Here is a 20,312-nt window from a genome sequence, read left to right as displayed (position 1 = left end):
GTCGTGATTTTCTTATCATCGCCACTCCATATCGATTTTTACAGCCGGATTTCCCCGGAAAATATCCCTGAGGGAAGCTTTTTCTCGCGCGTACAATGATATGGTAACATATGGCTTTAAATTACTATCGTCTTCGGTGAAATTCCCTTTCGCAATGTATATATATATTGTAATTGAGAGAAACAGCTGCCTTTTAGCTTCCACGTATCCTCGATTCTTCTTCAACGCTCTTCTACCTCTGTGGCGTCATATTTCACCGGTAAAAAATCGTTAGTACTGTTAAAAATGGTTAACCGCAGCTATTTTTCTCTTTAATGTTCCTGAAGATAGATTGCATAGTGTGGTATTGAAAAGTTTACTTCAGTTTGTTTTTATAAATATTTTAATGTCAATAGCTTAAAAAACCAATATCTTCTAAGTTCTATCATCTTTTGATTTTTACGCGTTATGGTTGGCACGCATGTCACAATTTACTAATTTACTTATATAACGACCACTTCATCGATGTTGATACTTGTTGAATCTTCATTTTTAAATACAAATCACAAAATGTCATAAATAGTCTTAAAGAAGTATATTTTTTCGCATTTTTATAGAAAGTTCCATCATATCTAGATATTTGCGCAGTGGTTGGTGCACATGTTACAATTTACCAATATAATATGGAGATCACTTCGTCGATATCGATACGTGTTAAAACGTGTTCATCTCTAAATGGAAATTACAAAATGTTTAAATACCTCTTTTTTGGCTATTAGTCTTAATGTTTCAACGTTTCATTTATTCATATCTCACGTCACGTTGCCGTTTCAATGATTATCTGTATTGCGACAAAAAATCGTCAAGCGTGACCGTGGTGCTTAATTAAACGCTTCAATCGTCAAGCTACAATTGGTATAAAAATAGAACGGAAAAATAAATAAGGAAAAATGTCGGGTAAGTAACGTGCTTAATAGGACGAACGTTATTGCCTACGTAACTGGTGCACGACATTCAACTGCGTGATTCACTGCAGTTTGCAGCTCACGCCACAGTGTTGCGCCACTTTAACACGTTGTTTACGCCCTCTGGCAATTAAGTTGAAAATCGTCTCGGGAGTCGAAAATGTAAGCGGCCCTTCCGTACACTATGGAATGATTTCATGGGAAAATAGATTTGGAACATTAATGAGAATTATCAGCTACAGTAATTAACCTCAGTTATACGTTTCTGACAGATAATTTTACCGAAATCTTAAAATGTAGAATGACTAGATTCAGCAATTACACTTTTGATCGAGAAAGACCAGTCAACTCGTAATTTTAATAGCCAAATAGCCAATAGCCTCGGACAAAATAATTTCTTTACTTAGGGATTTTCTATCTTTTTTAATGTCGTTTCATTTCTATTAAAAACGAACTATGTCATACTTACATTCGAAAAAGCTAAAACTAACCTTTAATTAAATTTAATTTATCTCTATTAAGTTTTAACTTTTTAATCATAGAAACTTCTGCTTATGGGACCTGGTTAGTAGGTTAAGGTAAAGATAAAAATTCAATGAATTTGATTTTAATTATCATGCGTACGATATTGTTTTATTTATCGAAAAACGTAATATATAATTAAAGGCTGTTAATATATTGCAATAAAAAACTTCGAAATATCGCGATATTAAGTAGTTCCAACTGAAATATACGACAAACGCAGTCAATAAAAACAGAAAAACGAGTTTGCGTTTAATTGCCTTTGCACGAAGTTTATGAATGCCACTTCAGAGTTTCAAACTCTACAATATTAAATTCATGGAGAAAGAAGAGGCCTGACATTCCAAGTGTTTCTCTCGAACGAACAGACTGCAATATTCTGGATATTTCCGTTACATAGAAATGCAGCATCAAGAGCGAATGAAAAAAAGAATGGAGAGGAACAAAGAGATAGCGAAAGAAAAATAAAGAAGCGGAAGAAGAAGAAGTGCAGGAATTGAGAAGCGAATGAAAGCATGGTATGCGTCAACAGCGAAGAAAGCGGATAAAAGAAAAGTGCGAAGTAACAATTCGGTGTTTCATTTTATTTGTCTCACCTGGTGCAAAGCGCCGCCGCAACCCACGCGACGAAGCAAAGAAACGTCGCTCTGGCCTTCGTGCACATATACCTATGCAAAAATACCTTTCGTCAATTCCTGTTTTCGTAAAGGTTTAAAAAGTAACTATTATTTTTGGTTTGATTTGAAAAATAAATAAGTGGGAACCGTAACTGACACGGTGTCGCACACGGATAGTCACGCACGAGTTCTGCATCAATTCACTACTTCAAAGGGATGAATGATTTCGACAGATACGTTTCACCAAGAGATAGGAGAGTAACGTACTTTTGTTTTTAACAGAGTCGTCGCTTTCGTTCGTTGGTGGAATTTCGATAGATCGAATGTTTGGTTAGTTTCCTGTCGATTGAATTTCACAGTGTCTGTTTCGGAACGTGAGTATTATTGTATCAGAAAAGAATTGGATAGAACATGCAGCGTGGGACTTTTACCGTAGCATATTTTTATATAAACGGACGAATACGCGACTAAACACAGGTATACAATATATGTATATATTGTGTGTATAAATTTTGAAATTTCATTGCCATTATAACGAGAATCGATTATCGTGATTATATGGGCCGTTTATTTTGGGAGTGGTGTAAGTCCATTTCCCTTTGTTTCGAAATATCGAAGTGTACGTGTTCCCATCGATTGAAAAATCCTGATAAAGATCAGTAAGCAAAGTAAACTCAGTTTGTCTAAGTTTCTACGTATTGAGTAAATATAAGTTCGATTTTAATAAAAAATAAAAAAAATTTAACCAAAATGAAATTAAAAATTTAACAAATGGTTCTTTTTAAAATTAATTAGATCAATATCTTTTTCAGGGTCACGAATGGACTTATACAACTTCTAAAATTAGAGAATTATGTAATTTATTAAATTTTTATTATTTAATATTTATATGTGTGATATTTGAAAATGAATAGAATATAACTAAATAAAATTAAATTATCATAATATTATTATGTCAGATTCCAGTAAATATCCGTATAACTATTAGATTCTAATGTTAATCCAAAATTATTTAATGAGAAAAGTAAGGGAGATAACAACAATATGTAATACTTCCTTCAGTTTTAGGTTTGTACTTCGATACGATATAAATGTAAGATTATTAACAGTTTAATAATAGTTTAAATGTAATAATAATTACATTTAATTGTAACAATTTAATTAAATGATATAATAATTAATCAATGATTGTAATAATAATTTATTAGTATATTACTGATAATTTATATTGCATTTGAACCACTTTTCCACACCCGTACATGCAATATTATGCCAGATACAGAAGTTAGGATAACATTCGCAATCATTTGTTTTTGATTATTGGTGCCTGGATTACTTGGATAAAGTACAGTTTACAAGAAATGGATTTACACCACTTTCAAAATAAATAACTATGCAATGACAATTACTAACAAAATCTCAATTGATTAGAATAAACGAATTTTTTAAGATTTAAATTAGAAATTGTATAAAAAAATTTTTCGTTTTCTCAATTTTTTCAAAACATGGACTTACACCGTTTCCAAAATAAACGGTTCATATTGACCTAATTTGAAACTTGTGTCACCACGTATTATATAGCACATAATATAGCACATAACAGGTTTCTATGGTATATGCAAGTGTTCGAATACTTTCGTGGGCCGATGTATTTCGTAGTATATTTATATACAGGGTGGTTGGTAACTGGCGGTACAAGCGGAAAGGGGGTGATTCTACGCGAAAAAAAGTCGAAAATATAGAATAAAAATTTTTCGTTTGAGGCTTTGTTTTCGAGAAAATCGATTTTGAATTTTCGCTCGGTACGCGTGCGGTACGTTATAACGGGTCTCACTGTAGATCGTTGTCTCGATGGAAAAATTAAAAAAAAAAATTAAAAAAAATTTTTATGCTATATTTTCGACTTCTTTTTTTGCATAGAATCACCCCCTTTTCGCTTGTACCACCAGTTACCAATCACCCTGTATATAATAACGTAAATCCTGAGGGTAAATAAGACGATCGATTTTGGAAAATCAAGTTTATTTTAGGAATAAATTAAATTATATACAATAACAGGTAATAACAAATCTACTAGAAATTTTACCTGGAAAATCGAGAATCGATTTTCTAAGTCCTAAATTACCGTTCATCTCTCGTGATCTAACCTATTCATTAAAATGACTGCCGGTAAAACAAAGCAAAAGTAAAAATGTGGGTTGGCGGGCAGTTTGAATTCTATAGAATTTACATATAATATATATATATTTTATATATGTGTATAAAGTATACACGTTGACTCATACTTAAGCTAAATATTTCATCAGCGCTCCACTCGATAAGTATTAAACCTGCAAACTCACTTTGACAAATTTTTCAAATTGATACTTTCCTGGTTACAGAGAACGTAATATACTCGCTACGATTCAAGCTTTAAGTTAGTGTTTTGTTTACTTGGGAGCGCCACACGGTTCGTGACCGGTTTCGTAACTATTTCAAAACCAATTGTCTCTGTATTTGTCGAAAGTACACAGAAAGATGCTACGTGTTTACTTGTGAGATATTGCTCTATAAAATATTCCCTTTACTTACCCAACCCGTAGGGGCTCGCAAATTGCATAATACCGCTCGAAACTGATCGCCAAGATCGTTAGAACCGAAGCGTGTGCCACAGTCAATTCTACAAATGGTACCGCTTTACCTGAAATAGGAAAAATTTGCTATTAGCAGAGAATTACTCAAATTATTGTTAATCGAAGATTACAGAGGAAAAATATAAAATAATTAAGAAATATTAAGAAATAATACAAAAATATTTCACTTTGTTCGTAAGTCTTGTTCGTTGGTATTGTTCATAAAAATATCAATTTGCTTAGACATCCGTAATCTAATTATAATATAGAATAATTTATGAATTAATAAATAATTAAATACTTTACGTACTAATGCTAAATGACTGAGGTTGACTACTTTTAGAGAGGTTGGGAGAGGCTGGTCCGATTACTGGCTGGGATATTCTACTGATTGATCGATCAGCTGACTACAGAAGCAATTTGATTGGCTGTTGATATTTGCAATGCTCGAGTTTATGCTATACATTCGTATCGTATGTACATATATTCAACATATTAATACAATTGTCCATGCAAATAAACGGATCTTATTGTAAATGTGATTATTGTGTGTTGAATATTTCTGTAATTTAATTTGACGTGCTAGAAATGCCATCTCGTTTGTCGTTGTAATTTGCCGATCAGAGAATAAATAATTGACGGAATTTCGTGTCTGAACAAATAAATGCCAGATATTTTAATATTTCAATCTAAATATTCAAAATTAAACAGGAACTTTGAACACGAAAGTCGGGTCAAGTTTCTCTTTTAAAGAAATACCTATTATTATCGAAACATGTATTTTATATAACGGGTAACTCAAAGAGAAACTTTCATGTATGATTAACGAGATTTAACCCAATTCTCGATTTCATGTTAAAATATATTTTCAAATATACTTAATATATAATATAAATATATCTATAATAATAATAAATATATATAAATAGTAATAAATAATAACATATAAAATATGGTTAATATGCAATATATAAATATTAATAATAATAAATATATTTAATATAATTTAAACATTTAAAACTGAGCTGCCACTGAACCCGAAAATGTAGACTGTTTAATTATTATTAATGAACCGTAACTTAAGACGGTGTTTCACATATAATTAACGAAGTTTATTCCCAGATATTCGATATATTCAGCTTCATCCTCTCTTCTGACATAACTGCAACGGGTTTCAAAAGTTGAAGGGTCAATTTTCTCGTTGAACAGCCGGGAACGAGATTTACGATTAGAAATTTATAGTTGCGGAAAGGAAGCTTGCTCAACAATCAGGGTGTCGCAATAAACTGGTACGAAGCTCTGGATGCTATTATTTTCTGTATACCTTTCTTCCATTTACTCTATATCCACGGAGTCCAGAATCGGCTGAGTAATTTTGTCCTTGTACTGTTTCCTGGAAGTCGCCGTGTTTTTTCGGTGAATATATCCACAACGAAACAGGAAGCATTCTATTAGGAACATAAAGTCCTCCAAGCCGTTACCCCTTTACTTTTTACTCGACAACTCCTCTGGCAATTTATTTTGCTATCTAAAGCGTACTACGTGTTTCAGATTATTATAACCATACGTATATTTATAATTGTTGCATAACAATTATTCCTTTATGCTTCATTATGGTACCTAACTTTCAATTTTTTAATATAACTTTGAATAATTTTTATTCGATTTAAATATAACTTTAAAAGACACGGTCTTTCAATGTTTTAAAACATATTTCACGATTTGAATCATCGATGGTTATCATAGAGTGGAATCTCATACCACGCAAATTTTTTTACTTTAATTTCATCGTAACGTTAGTTGTAATCATTGCGAGGAATAATCGTTTTTACAACTAATCTAGTTTTAAATAATAATAAAACATTTCTCTTCGGCAATTCCACTTCCTTGATTGCATTAATTTTTTTTCTTTAAAAAAGGTAGAAAATAAATTTTTTAAAACAAACTTTTCTCCGGTTCTAATAAATTTGTTTCTGAAATTGGAGAGTTTTGGAGGGCTGGATCGAAGTTTACGAGACGAAATTAGAAAAAAGTTTCCAATAATAGCACCGTCAAAGATTCCGGAAGCTTGGCAAACGCATAAGCCATAGGAAATTATGAGTCATTCTGGAGCATTGATCCACTTTGGTTTCCAAATATTTGTTCTTGTCGACGTTGCGTTCGTAAACACAATCGTCGCAAGAAGAATTCAGTCCCCGTATTATTATTTTGCCTTGTACCGGCCACCGTTATTTTTAATTCTTTATGCGTTTTAGTGATATTTGTAGAGCATCTGCAACGCTGAATTATGTAATTTGACTTTCTGGAACATATCCGGTTACTAACACAAAATAATTTATTCGAAAATAGATATTATTTTAACTAAGACATCGAATATCCCTAATGCTATTCAGAGATAAAATAAAGTCACTCGTTTTCCAAACAGCCTGTATTATGTTTAAAAGATCACAAATCACGCGGATCACAATTTGCCCTTCTTTTAAATATATTTAAATCCACAGTTTCGACATTGTACAATTTACTATTATCAATCTTTGGAATATTTTGTATAAAATTTTAAAAACAGCAACGAATTGCACGACTATCGAAACAGATAATCGTATCTTCAGATTCATATTTACTCGTTTACTTTACGATCACGCTGTACAATCTTCAATGCGATATGTGAAAGTGGTTTCATATCATTCCGTCGAATTTCTGCACGAGTTTCCAACAAATCACTGCAATTGCCGTGAAAATTCTCTACGAAGGAAAATAAACTAACGAGAAAGAGATGTATATTCGAGTCCCGTCAGATTTTTCCTTCCTTTTTTTCCTCGTGCAAGTCATTTTCGAACGTGCACAGAACGATAATAATGCGCTGAGCATTTCTCCTCGCGCAACAGGAAATGCCCCTTCAAGATTGGACGACTTCCGGTCAAACGAAGCGGTAGAACCAGCTCAGCAACTTCCAATGCTTGGAAAATCGTGGAAAATCCAATGCGTGGAAAGAGAAGAAACTGAACAGCGCTCTACTTTGTTTCAATTTCACCCACCTTTTAAATTGCATTTTGGTTTTATTATTAAACATACTCTTTAATTTACATCCGTCTGGCTAATTTTTTTCTACTGAATATAATTTAGATTCACGACTCCGCACGATGCAATTAACATAACGCATCGATTAAAATACTGCGTTTAATTGTTTCATTAAAAATAGAAACGTCGACGCGAGAATGGATAATTCTCGTACTTTCTTTATGACTGTTTGAAAATTAAATGTTTCGTCAATGACGAGTTGTAAATTTATTTTTTGTCAGATTTATAATTATTTATAAGAGCATGAAAAATCGTGGTATACAGTGGAATTACTATTTTAATATAATAGTAGAGTAGTAGTAGTAGTAGTAGTAGTAGTAGTATAGTAGTAGAATTACCATTTTAAGTGATGATGGTTTTATTCGTTAAATCGAATCTGTGAACCAACCCTCTTATGTTTACAAAATTAGTTCTTACAATGGATTAGGTATGTTGTGAAGCGTGTAAAATGATCGAATGTAAATATACAATTTTTTGAAGAAGAATTTCTTTGAATAATTCCAAGTCGACAGGGTGATTGAAAATAGTCCACTTTTCGTAGTTAACATGGTAAACGCTTTGTAAAAGGGGAACGAAATATCGCTGTACGCGAACGAAGAATAAACGTAGTCGTGTAGCAACGTGAGTATTTTAAAAGGTTACCACGATCTTTATCGTTGTCGTTGTAGTCGTATATCAAATGCGAGGTCTTATCGAACATGCGAACTCGCCTGCATAATGTCTATTGGATTGGCAACTAAGTGATTGCGGATTTTGCCAATACCACCTAATGACAAAATCCGCAATCATTTAGTTGCCAACCCAATAGTTTGAGGATTCACGCACGACCATCTTGTCTTTGTTTCCTACCTCGTTAATGAGACTGTCCTTACACTGATACTCGTACGAAAGGGAAAGGAAACAAAGGTGAAAGGTATTTTTCGTCGGAAAAAAGGAAACAGAGAGCGAGTTGCTGTGAAAAATATTGTAAAAATAATACTTAATGCGAAAAAAAGTGCGCTTCCAGAAGAAAGACGAAAAGATACTTTTTCCAAAAATACTAGAAAATATTTTTGATGTAAAGAAGAAAGAGATGTTAAAGTATATAAAATACACAAATTTACACAGTGACATTTTCCAATGGTTAACGACGTGACGAGCGTAATATGAACATTTGTAATTATTTAAACGATCAACGTCGTACAGTGCATTAATGCAATTACGCGTACGACATTTACATTACAACGAACGAATAGCGATGGTCGAGAAATGAACTGGAAGCATTGATTTGCAATTATCGGGCTTTCGAATTGACAATGAACAGCACACCGAAGAATTATTTGCTTTCAATAATTTATCAACGATTAACCGAAACTCCCTTCGTTATTTATTCTTTCACAGTTAATAAAACGATTCGTTGCATCTGTCAGCGTTCCACTTTGTTGTTATTTTGTTATTTATGAGTATCTGGCGTAAACAGAGAACACACTTCGGTTACGGTCAAATTGGAATCGAACGGACGTTCGATGTTGAATTATGGATTTCTAAAAATTTCAAACAAACTTCAGTTACTTCCAGCGTGAGCTCTAAGCGTCTATAAAAGCAAGAAAGAAGAAAATACAAAATATAAAACGAATATAAATATTGTACGGTGTGTTTCATTTCCAATAATTGGAAATAAGGTTATACTTTCAATTAAGAATTTTCAAGGAAAGTTAGAAGAATTGAAAGATTCCTTATTTTCGACGAATTTGTACCTTGAAGTATGATTTTTCAAATACAGTTGAAGAATTTAAAGATTCTTTTTTCTTCAAAATTCCATAATTGTCAAAATAGTCCCCCGTGAATATTCCTAAAAATTCTCATAAATGCAAAAGTAATTTTATTCTAATATGCAACCACGAATTTCCTTTTCTACATTTCCCCCCATGAAGTTCTTATCAGTCCTCGTTAACGAAACATGTTTCGTTGTTTCGCCCGTGAAACCTGAGCCCGATAAGAAACGCGCGGCTTAAGACGGATCGTCGTATTTTTGATTATCGCCCCGCCTAGTTCGAGTCCAGTATTCGATAGCAAGAGGTTTGTTTTCCGGGAAATTTTGTCCTACAATTGACGGGTATTCTCGTCACGAAGCACGTGACAATAAAATACCAATGATTTGGGGAGCAACACTAATAAATTAGAATTTCCATATTCGATGTAAATTTCGTTCTATACGTTTAATTATATTCATTTGGGCAGACGGATTTGGCTGAAGCGAAAAGTTATGAAAATAATTACAAAATTCGTTGGTTATATTTTAAGAATTTTTACTCGTACGGACGAAGATCTCATTGGTCAGGTCTTAAGAAATGTTTTACTTTTATATGTAAAAGATTAATTGTTCCAAAAATTATGAGCTACTTCAAACCTCTATCAGTTCTATTATCGCGTTAGTTTCTAAGATTATTGTATAATTGTATATAAATCTGTTGTTTAAAATCAATAAAATACTAAATGCGCCAAGTGCAATAAGAAACGTATTGTTGCAATATTTATAACCAACACTGTGTATTCGTCAGGCTAACGAAACAGCTGATGAGAACTTGTTGGGTCTAGTTAAAATGTTCCCAAAATTTCCAGTAATTTTCTGAAAGTTCAAGCCACTTTTTCAGCGTTTCTGTCAAAGAGACGAGAGTATCGCCAAGAGGATCCGGCGGTGGGAATCGGCGGCGCCTTTTCCATTCTATTTCCTGCCACGAAGGTTAAAGAGAATTGGATAGAAAGCGGCAGGACAAGGAGGTGTTATGCCGGGCGTAGCATTAAATGCCTTAGCCTCTAAGAGCAACGGTAATTCCTAGCGGGAGGTAGAAGTTGAGCCGCTCGTTTCAGCCAGCCATCAACCTTGTCCATCGCATCGAGCTCGAGCCGAGTGTGTCGTTTGCTAACGCGTGCCCTTTTCGTCCATTTTGCCATAGCCTTGTTCAGGCAAGTCCTCAAGGCCTTCACGAAACAAATAGAACAGCAGATCGACTCGGAGAAGTTTATTTAATTAGCCATCGTTCGCAGATTTTATCGCTGAAATTTATTCTTTGGGTCGATCTTCTCTGCATTCGCCTTATCGTTAGTTGGCACCGGTTGCATAGTTAATCTGTGGGACATGCGAAGATCGTCACGTTCACATTACGTCGAACGATCATTTTACGGAAGATCGGGAAGTTTCACTTTGATTACGAAGCAATGTAGGAAATAATTGTAAAAATTGTAAAAATAATAATAATAAAAAATAACAATGTAGGAAAAAATAACGCTACTGAAAAGATTCTTTGTTTATATAGATATAAACATGATGAGGTTTCAACTGCTTAACTAAAAGGAAGCAAAAATAAATAGTAATGATAATAATAGTAGTAAATTTTAAACAAACATAGATGTTGTCACATGAAGAAATTTTGCAACTAGAAGATGGACTGACTGATAAGTAAAGACTGATAGACTTTTGTAACGAGAGTTTATACCGCGTGGTTCTAGAAATTTAAATTCATCAAAAAGCACAATATTTAAATTCGTCTTTGTTGAAATGACAAATCTGAAATTGAAACTAACAGATGTCTGACAAACAGAGAAATATGTACAAGCGAACATAGTATGTGTATTATGAATTTAAAGGGATGTTCCTACGGCGTTTTCCACTGCAAGTGAAATTAGATTTGTCGTTGAAGAGTAGCACCAGTAGACGTGACATTTCAAAGAAACCTTTTTGCTAATGAAAACGGTAATACATTCGAGAGAAAACTGATAGTACGTGAGAAGGACGCTAAAGGATTTGAGACCGACGAATCGTCAAAGGAAATGCATCCTGCATTGTTATTTCCACGTATACCTTCTCTTAAGAGATTAAAAAATTGCTTAGCTCGTTCTTTAATTTGCGTAATTTTTAAACCATTAATTTTCTTTACTTGTCTCGTCTTTAAGCTTTTAGTTTACGGCTGAATTTGACGCGGAGCTGTTTCTCTGTAAGGCAGAGTTTCACGCGAATTACGCGTAAACGATACAGCACTGCAATGTGTAACATAATGCTGTTCTCTACGCAAGCACATTGAAATGAAGTTTTTGATAACTAAATTATAATTTTTTTTTAAGATATGATGCATATACTTTAACTTTAATAATTTATTTTAACAATTAATAATACAATTGAGTGTGACACATGTTAAAGCACGGTACAACACATAGAACCACGTCACAATTTTCACACTGATAGCGCGATAGTGTCTGTCAAATTGCTCTTAGTTTTCTATTTTGAAGCGACATTTGGAGGTTGAAAATTCTACAAAATTCTAAGGATACGAATCGGCATGTTAAAAAGAGCATCTAATAATGGTTTGTTTTAATAAAAAGCGACAATTGATATCTGACACTGACGTATCAAAAACAAAGGCTATATGTTCTGTCTGTATATTCTTAACACTGTTATAAAACGTTCCGAGGTAAGACAAACGTGAAGCAAGACAAATGAAAAAGATCATTTAGTTCAAACGGTGAGCGAATGAGTCAGTAAAGTGAGCCACTATAGTGGCGCGCCGTACCTAAGAGTTTAAAAGCCTGTCTTTCGTTCAAATTTTGGGAATTTAAGGAATTTCATTGCAATATAGTAATATACAGGGAAACATAATACATAAATATATCATTTGAAAAAATACATACCACAATAAACAAGTGTTTAACATAATTGAATAAGTTCATTTTTTCCCCTTATGTCCGCAATTTTTAATCTCAGTATGCATCAAAATTGTAGAAAATGCAACAGAAAAGTTTCTAATTGCAAATATCACTCTATTACGTTCTCGCAGAAAACAAAGGATTTTCCTGTTCCCTTTTCTATGCGTTAGTAGATTAAACTCTTCGATTGAATTACGTTTACGTTTATAGTTTCAATTCTGGCAAAATGAACACCGTTGCTCTCTTTTGTTCTCTATCCTTATTATCGTTAACTATTAATGTTTACCAGTTTGTAAATAAATAATTACCATAATAAATTGATCTCGTTAAAAGTTGGTGCAACTGGTTTCTGGGCGGTTCAGAAACTGGGAATTAAATTTTGTTCGTTAAAACATAGTTTAATAGCGAGATACTGGAGGATTTCAAAATGTTATCTATGTCATATTGGAAGCGAATGATTCGATGAACGTTTCTCAATGAAATTTTGATTATATTTGATTCAAAATTAAAATATTATATATCGAAAGATTCAGAATTGGAATGACGGAAATTGCAGCGTTCGAAATTCAATGATTCGAAATTCAGCGTTCAAAATCGAAGCGTCCAGAAGATTCAAAAACTCAAAATTAAACGAAATCGAAGCATTCAAAATTTAAACATTCCATCATCGAATTGTAATATTATACATCGAATATTGAAATATATTCGAAACTCAAATATTTAAAAATTAAACATTCAAAATTCCGATATCGTCATCGAAATATCGTGTGGTGTATCGATAAATATCGTGTCGTCAATTATCCATTTAAAGAGCGTTTTTGCTTAAAGAGCGTTAAAACACAACCTCTGAAATTATCGTAAGAAAATCCTCGATGGTAGCAATTTAATGGATTCTCGACCTAAAGTAATTCGAAGTGAAACAGGTGGTTCCATCGCGAGGTCGATCGTTCTCGATGATCGATGAAGACAAAAGTGTTTCCAGCAGGACTGTTTCAAACTGATCCCTCGTAAATATCCCCAAGCGCAACGAAGAAGTAACGAAACAAGGCTAACAAATTATACCTGCTGTCTGACACTGGGGAAACAATTTCCTTCGGGGTTAGCCTTTACGCGGAACAGGCTTACCCTTGTAGAGTTTTACATTCAAATGGAAATTCCTCCATAAAGGCGTCTCCGCGAGAATGTCTACATCTTTTCAGTCTCGTCTGTTCTTATTTTCCCCTCGCGCTCTATTGCAATTTATCATTCGGCAAAAATTAGTAAGAATTTCTTTTTTTAAAGATAATGAACCATCTCAATTAAAACGGAGATTATTATATAAACTGAATAATATTATTTCATCGCTGTCGGATTTTTATTAAATGTTTCGTTCGATTATCCGTATTAAAATTATCTTCGATGTTTATTATTTTGAAACGTCAAATTTTCCGTGAATTTTTAAACTTCCATCTTCCCGTCCGAACGAATCGAATTTTCAAATTAAATAGCCAGATATTCTGACCGTAGTGATGGAACGCTCACGACATATTATTTATCTGGCAATGATTTCATCAACAAAAAATAATTTCCCCACGAAATCTGCATTCTAATATAAATGTACATTATGAGTATTTTTTACACATTGACAATTAAACACTTGACTTTTAAATAATATTTTCTTTCAGTTCATTCAAATTATACGAAACTAGAACTGTTTTCCTACCGCTGCAATCCTTGCGATTTCGCGAAATCAACCACAAAGGGAGTAAAATATAACTCGAGAAACGATAATTTGCTGCACGTTATGAAATATTTAAGTTGAAACGCCGCAGAAGGAATGTGTAAGGTATATATTGGGTTGGCAACTAAGTGATTGCGGATTTTGTCAATACCACCTAATGACAAAATCCGCAATCACTTAGCTGCCAACCCAATAGCATCTACTACAGAGCGTCAGCATTTTGGTATCGCAGTTTCTGCCAGGGTACATGGCCAGAATAGCTCAACTCAATGTAGAGGCAATGGCACTTTGGAATTTTCAACTTAAAATCGAACATCGAACTAGTTATCTTTATATCCGGTTACGTATTTTCTGCTTCTAGTTTGCTGCAATGCCTCGGGCTATTTTTGAGCAAGCTATTTTAGGTTACTTTATGTGTAATCGATGTCTTCGACAAAGATGGGTCAACGCGACTTTATGGAAGCCATGTTGGTAGCAGAGATGAAGTTAAAATGCTTTAAGAGTAGAGGCGAATAGTAAAATTTGTTTGGAATTTATTTAGTAAAATTGGAAGTTACATTCGGAGAAGCTAAGATATCATTTATTATAAAGTTTATTTGAAATTTACGTAGTAAAATTTGTATGAAATTTATGTAGTAGTATTTATATCAAATTTATTAATTAATTTCTATGAAAAATTTAGTTAGTAGAATTTGATTAAAAATTTATTTAGTAAAATTTGCAGCACCTCCGGAAGGGGTAAAATATTATATAATTATATAATTAAAAATATTATATAATTTAATTAAGAAGAGATAATGAACATCCTTTAGACATACGTTTGTAGAAAATTCATTTGAATTTTAGTAAAATACTTTGGCGTGTCTCCAGAAAACATAATAAACTGTAAGATTTTTTAGAAATTATACATATCTATCATTTGCTTATTACGAGTCACGAAATGGAAAAACGAGTACAAATTATAAAAAATTATAATTCTCTCTAGAAGCCACATTAACAATGGGATATTTTACTAATGGAATTTGAAATAATTAAACGCGATAATGAATGCCCTAGAACATTTTTATATTCGTACAATTTTTTGGAATCTTTGCAACAGACAGAAAGTTATGTGGCTTTTTCAAAGCCATATTAGTAGCGAGACATGAAATTAGTCCGATGAACCTTATAATCTGTTTACGAACAAAAGGTACCGTGAATTATTCAGAATATTAAATTTGAATTCTGTTCTAATAGCAGCAAATGAACCGAATAGTTTCTATCTATACGTACTATGGCAGTCAAAGTGATTAAAACACAGGATGGAGCCTTTAGAAAATTAAACTGTAATTGTATTAAAATTCAATTTTCTAGAAACAGAAGGCACACGCATACTAACGATACTAATTGCGTTTTGAAACCAATGACAAACGACTTTTATCGTACAAACCGTGAAACCAAAGTGGACTAACAGGTCAGACAATTAACTGCCAGCTTGTTCCTAAAAATTGACCTAAATCTATAAAACGCTGCTGCGATTAACTGTGATTTATTTATAGAAAAATAAGTAGCTCAACCTAAGTAGTATAATAAACGATGCACTGAAGTTAATACAAAAAAACCAGAGGAAGTTGAAAAAAGAAAGTTCGTGTTAATAAAAGATACAAGAAAAGGTAAATAAAAGTAAAGGTGCTGACAAAATTGGTTTTCTGGAACATTGCGCGAGTCTTGAACCAGGACAAAGATCTTGCATTTATAAGTCTCAGTGGAAGGAAAAATTGAGGATAGGTGAGGATGAATGAAATATTTTAGCGGTTTATAGCAAGGCAGGAATGAAGGAAATGGCGAGAGGAATTAATGAATTAGGAAAGGGATATGTAAGAAGAGTGGGAAAGGCAGAATATCTGGAGAAGAAAGGCGAAGCAAGTGGCCAGATGCGACTATCTAGATTAGGTTCCAGCGTTTTTAACAGGGGAATTATTAATAGCAATTAATTTTATAGAAATATAGTTTATTAACAGATATAGTGAAAGCTGGTTAAGTGTTTTAGAAAAAGCATGAAAATATAGATAGTGAACTAACAAGTAAATCAAAGATAGGTGATATAGTGTATAGTTTATGTATAGGTTAAAAAAACGAAGACATACAGAGAATGCGACCGAATAACACGTAAAAGCGGACACCACGTGATTCTTTGTAGAAAAATAGAAAAAAAATAGAGAATACAATTTTTTCATTCTAAGCTTAGTTTTCGACAAAATCGAGTTGGAAATTTGTCAAATATACTCGAACGTGGCTAATTCTGGACTGAGCAGGAGCAAAAGTTCTATGTGAGAAAATTAATCGAAAATGTAGAATGAAACTTGTCCGTTTGAGCTTTTCATTTTGATGGAAATAGAGTTTGAAGATGTTTAGTTAAAAATTGACCTGGCTTGGCAACTAAATGATTGCGGATTTTGTCATTAGGTGGTATTGATAAAATCCGCAATCACTTAGTTGCCAACCCAACAGTATACGCGTATGACAAATTTTCAAATTTATTTTTCTGCGACACAAAGCGTCTTCTGAAAAATTCTATTTTATTTCCTAATTCTAAATTCTTTCTTTCTTTATTCTTAATTCTAAAGTCGAGAATGAAAAAGGTTTATTACATATCTTTTTCTTGTTTTTCTACAAGGAATCACGTTGTGCTTGCTTTTGCATGTTACACGGTCGTATTCTGCATGTTTACGCATTAGACAGAAGATGAAACATGTGCGTTTGGGATGAGAGTGAGGATAAGTATGGGTCTGTGAATCTAAATAAAGTATGGGCTGAGTGAGAATAAGAAACGTGTAAGCCAAGTGCTTTTTCCGGGCTATGAAGCCGAAAAATAGATAAAACAGAAAATAAGATGAAAATTATAAAAAAATAAAAATTAACAAAAGACGAAAAGTAGATAAAAATCACATCTAAACTATATTTACTTTAAACAGTAGAAGCTACATTTAGAAAAACAGAAATCTTTATAACGTTTCATCCAAAAAGAAAAAAGAAAGTAGTTCCTAAAAAAAAAAAAAAAAAAAAAAAATAAATTGAAGGAAGTCGTAAAAAGAAATGAAAACGTTCCATCGGAAGAAAAGATAAAAAGCGGAAACTGTACGACACAATTAAGTGAAACTTATCTATACGAAAACAGAAAACAACAGAAATGACATAATGAATAATACAATAAAGTTACTAGAAAGATAGAGGCAAGTTGTAAAAAGAAACGAGGGCTACGTTTCATTGGAAGAAACGATAAAAAGTAAAAAGAACGAATAACTGTACGACCGGAACTTTCCAGACGACCAGCATAATTTCAACTGTTTTTAAGTTATAGAATCTTGCGTAACCTATTTGTATCGCGAATTACACACCATCCTATATATGTCCGTGTATATGTACCGAGCTTGCTTTGTTCTCAATTAGCGTCTGTGTTCGCTAATCTCGAAACGTAATTTCGTTGAAAGCATTGGACACGAACCATTTGTTCTTCAATAATCGAAGACACTTTACGATCTCTAACGACGAGTGGACCAGCCATTACATTCTTGAAATATCATCTTGTGAATCTTTTATCTAGGCAACTACAATGCTATGATTATTTAAAATATTGCGTTGGCAACTAAGTGATTGCGGATTGTGTCATTAGGTGGCATTGATAAAATCCGCAATCACTTAGTTGCCAACGCAATATTTGCATAAATTTCATCGCTTACGTAAACGATCAAAATACTGTAATTACAAGCGTATAAGAAATAAGTTCGAAGCTTTGATATTTAATTGCATAAATTTCACTGAAAAAAGGATAAAATAATATTTATAAAGATTTAACCCTAAAAATGAGATTTTGGGGCGGTTTTTACGAAACAATAAAAAATTGTCAGAAGAACTATTAAAAACCAGATTTCCCCTACTATGGATAAATGAAGGTTTAGCTTTCTCAACTCGCGATAAAAATAACTTTCTATTCATTGTGGAACTTTCTAAGAAGAGATCGACGAGACGAAATTGCGATTGTAGTATATTATTGGGCTGGCAACTAAGTGATTGCGGAATTTGTTATTAGGTGGTAATGTCAAAATCCGCAATCACTTAGTTGCCAACCTAAAATATTGTAATAGTATTGCCTAACAATCTTCTGATTTGTAAAACGTCAGGTGAAACGTTCCCGATGCAAGTTAAGGCGGGTTTCCAAGGATTCCTGATTACGAAGTGGTCTAACCTAAATAGATAATGAAAAAGCGGGCTCTATCGGGTCTCTGATTCGTCGACTATGTTAGTACAACCCCATGGTCGACGAGATAACCGAGCGAATTTAACGAAACTGACGCAATCGACGCTTTCCACTAAATTAGTTCTCTAGCCATTCGTTCATTCACCGACGTTATTCGTTATTTACCGTTGACTAATTTATCGAATTATTAGAAATTCTCCCGACTATAAACAAAACGAAAATGAAACATAGTAAACATGCTGGCAACTGTTTATTGCTAACTGATTTATTTAATTTATTCTCCTGATTATAATAGAAACTAAAATGAGATATAGTAGAAACGGCTCTAGAAAATCAGACAATTTTAAAATAATAGGAAAACCACGTCCTGTTGTCTTAAAGTTATTTACCTATTGCTAGGGTTTACAACAATTAAAGTTCAATCGCGTAAGTTGATTTTGGCGGTGTGCGAGGCAATGTCGATGGAATGTTCGTTGCATACAACGACTCTGATTATCTCAAATATATTCAACGGCAAGCGGTAACGACAAGCATGGTAAATACGCGTAACAAACCCGGAACTCATTGGTCGTGCAAGTTCGATATCTTGGCAAGTTTCGAGCGGTATAAGAGTCACTCTTAGAATAAATTAGCTCAGCATTTCATCAACGACAAGCAACTTGTAATTTATTTCGAAAGTTGTTATATGCGACGACGAGAGATCGTCATTATATGCATATTATTATAACTATCAAGTTAGAAGTTTTTTGAACTTTTCGTCAGTGAAATCATGCAGACGGTTCTAACGAAAAATCGTCTTTTATCGAGATAGCAATATGATACTGATGGAAATGGAGATTATTTAGAAATCACTCTGGAAAGCTATAATAAAATTGTACTTTTAATAAAACCGAATGAATATCACGGTAAAAAATTGTATTCTGAAAGACATCGGCCTGCTGCCAATTCGCGAATCATACGGCAGTACGCGCCTCCGTGAATATTCCTCTGTTTACCAGGCTCAACGATTCGTTCGGTAAAAATGAGTAAGCGTGCATTCCCTCACGGAAAATGAGTAGGCCCGCACCTCTTCTTCCTTTCTTTTCTTTATTTTTCTTATTTTTTTTAGGCTGCGCTCTAAACAGCAGCCTCGTGGAATATCACCGAATTAACGAGTTCCAGGAATCGCGGGGTATCTTGCTGTTCTTTGAAACGTCGTCAGGCAAGTGTCCCTTTTAATCCTATTTTTCTGTTCTAGTTTTATATTTAGTCTTACACGAGTCACAAGTAAATACAGAATATTCGTGTGATTTCTTCTTAATACACGTCTAACTGTTTCACGCAGCGTAAAGAACCTTCTGCAATGTATATGACAACTTTCATAGTTTAATGAACATTCGCTGCAATTACCAGAAAAGCGTACAGTCGTGTTTCTACGAATACAATAAAAAAATTGTAATATAAGTATAGAATAGTTTTACTTGGCATCATAAGGAATACCATATTTTGGGTATTTTATATATTTCTCTTATTATTTCAACGATAAATTCGCTATGAATCTTTCGTGATCGTAGGATGCGACATCGAAGTAAAACGAAGAAGGCCGGATATGACTGGAAAACACGGAATCAACGTTTAGAAACGAATAACTCGATAAACGTCGTCACAGGAGGTCGTTAAAGCTCGAATATGAATTTGCGCAAACAGATAGTTTAATGGACACACGTGGTATTATATCGCTGGACAAACAACGTTCTCTTATCCACCTTCCTCTTGGCCAGTTGTTTCTCTTTGACTTTAAAATGGTCTCGATTTGCAACGAGGTCTCGCTATCAGCTCCGTGGAAAATGCACACGTGTCGTTATTTCATATGGCCGATCGTTCGGATCTGTATCATGTCCCCTATCAAATTCGTTCCTTAAA

The 20,312-nt window shown here is 33.4% G+C and overlaps 1 protein-coding gene across 4 annotated transcripts in view; it reads right to left on the bottom strand.

Annotated features, from left to right (window-relative positions):
- LOC117233851 (growth hormone secretagogue receptor type 1) overlaps positions 1 to 20,312 on the bottom strand; it is a 62,564-nt gene that overhangs the window by 9,238 nt on the left and 33,014 nt on the right. For all 4 annotated transcript variants that reach the window (XM_033494481.1, XM_033494480.1, XM_033494479.1 and 1 more), the window contains exons 5-6: positions 4,655 to 4,763; positions 2,063 to 2,134 (exon numbers count right to left, since the gene is read on the bottom strand). In XM_033494481.1, the coding sequence (XP_033350372.1) occupies positions 2,063 to 2,134; positions 4,655 to 4,763 (181 nt within the window). The remainder of the gene's footprint in view (positions 1 to 2,062; positions 2,135 to 4,654; positions 4,764 to 20,312) is intronic.

This window comes from Bombus vosnesenskii, unplaced genomic scaffold (genome assembly GCF_011952255.1).
Source record: "Bombus vosnesenskii isolate JDL3184/JDL3185 unplaced genomic scaffold, Bvos_JDL3184-5_v1.1 scf7180000013299, whole genome shotgun sequence".
NCBI classification, from domain to species: Eukaryota; Metazoa; Arthropoda; class Insecta; order Hymenoptera; family Apidae; genus Bombus; species Bombus vosnesenskii.
This window is presented reverse-complemented; position numbering and strand designations above follow the sequence as displayed.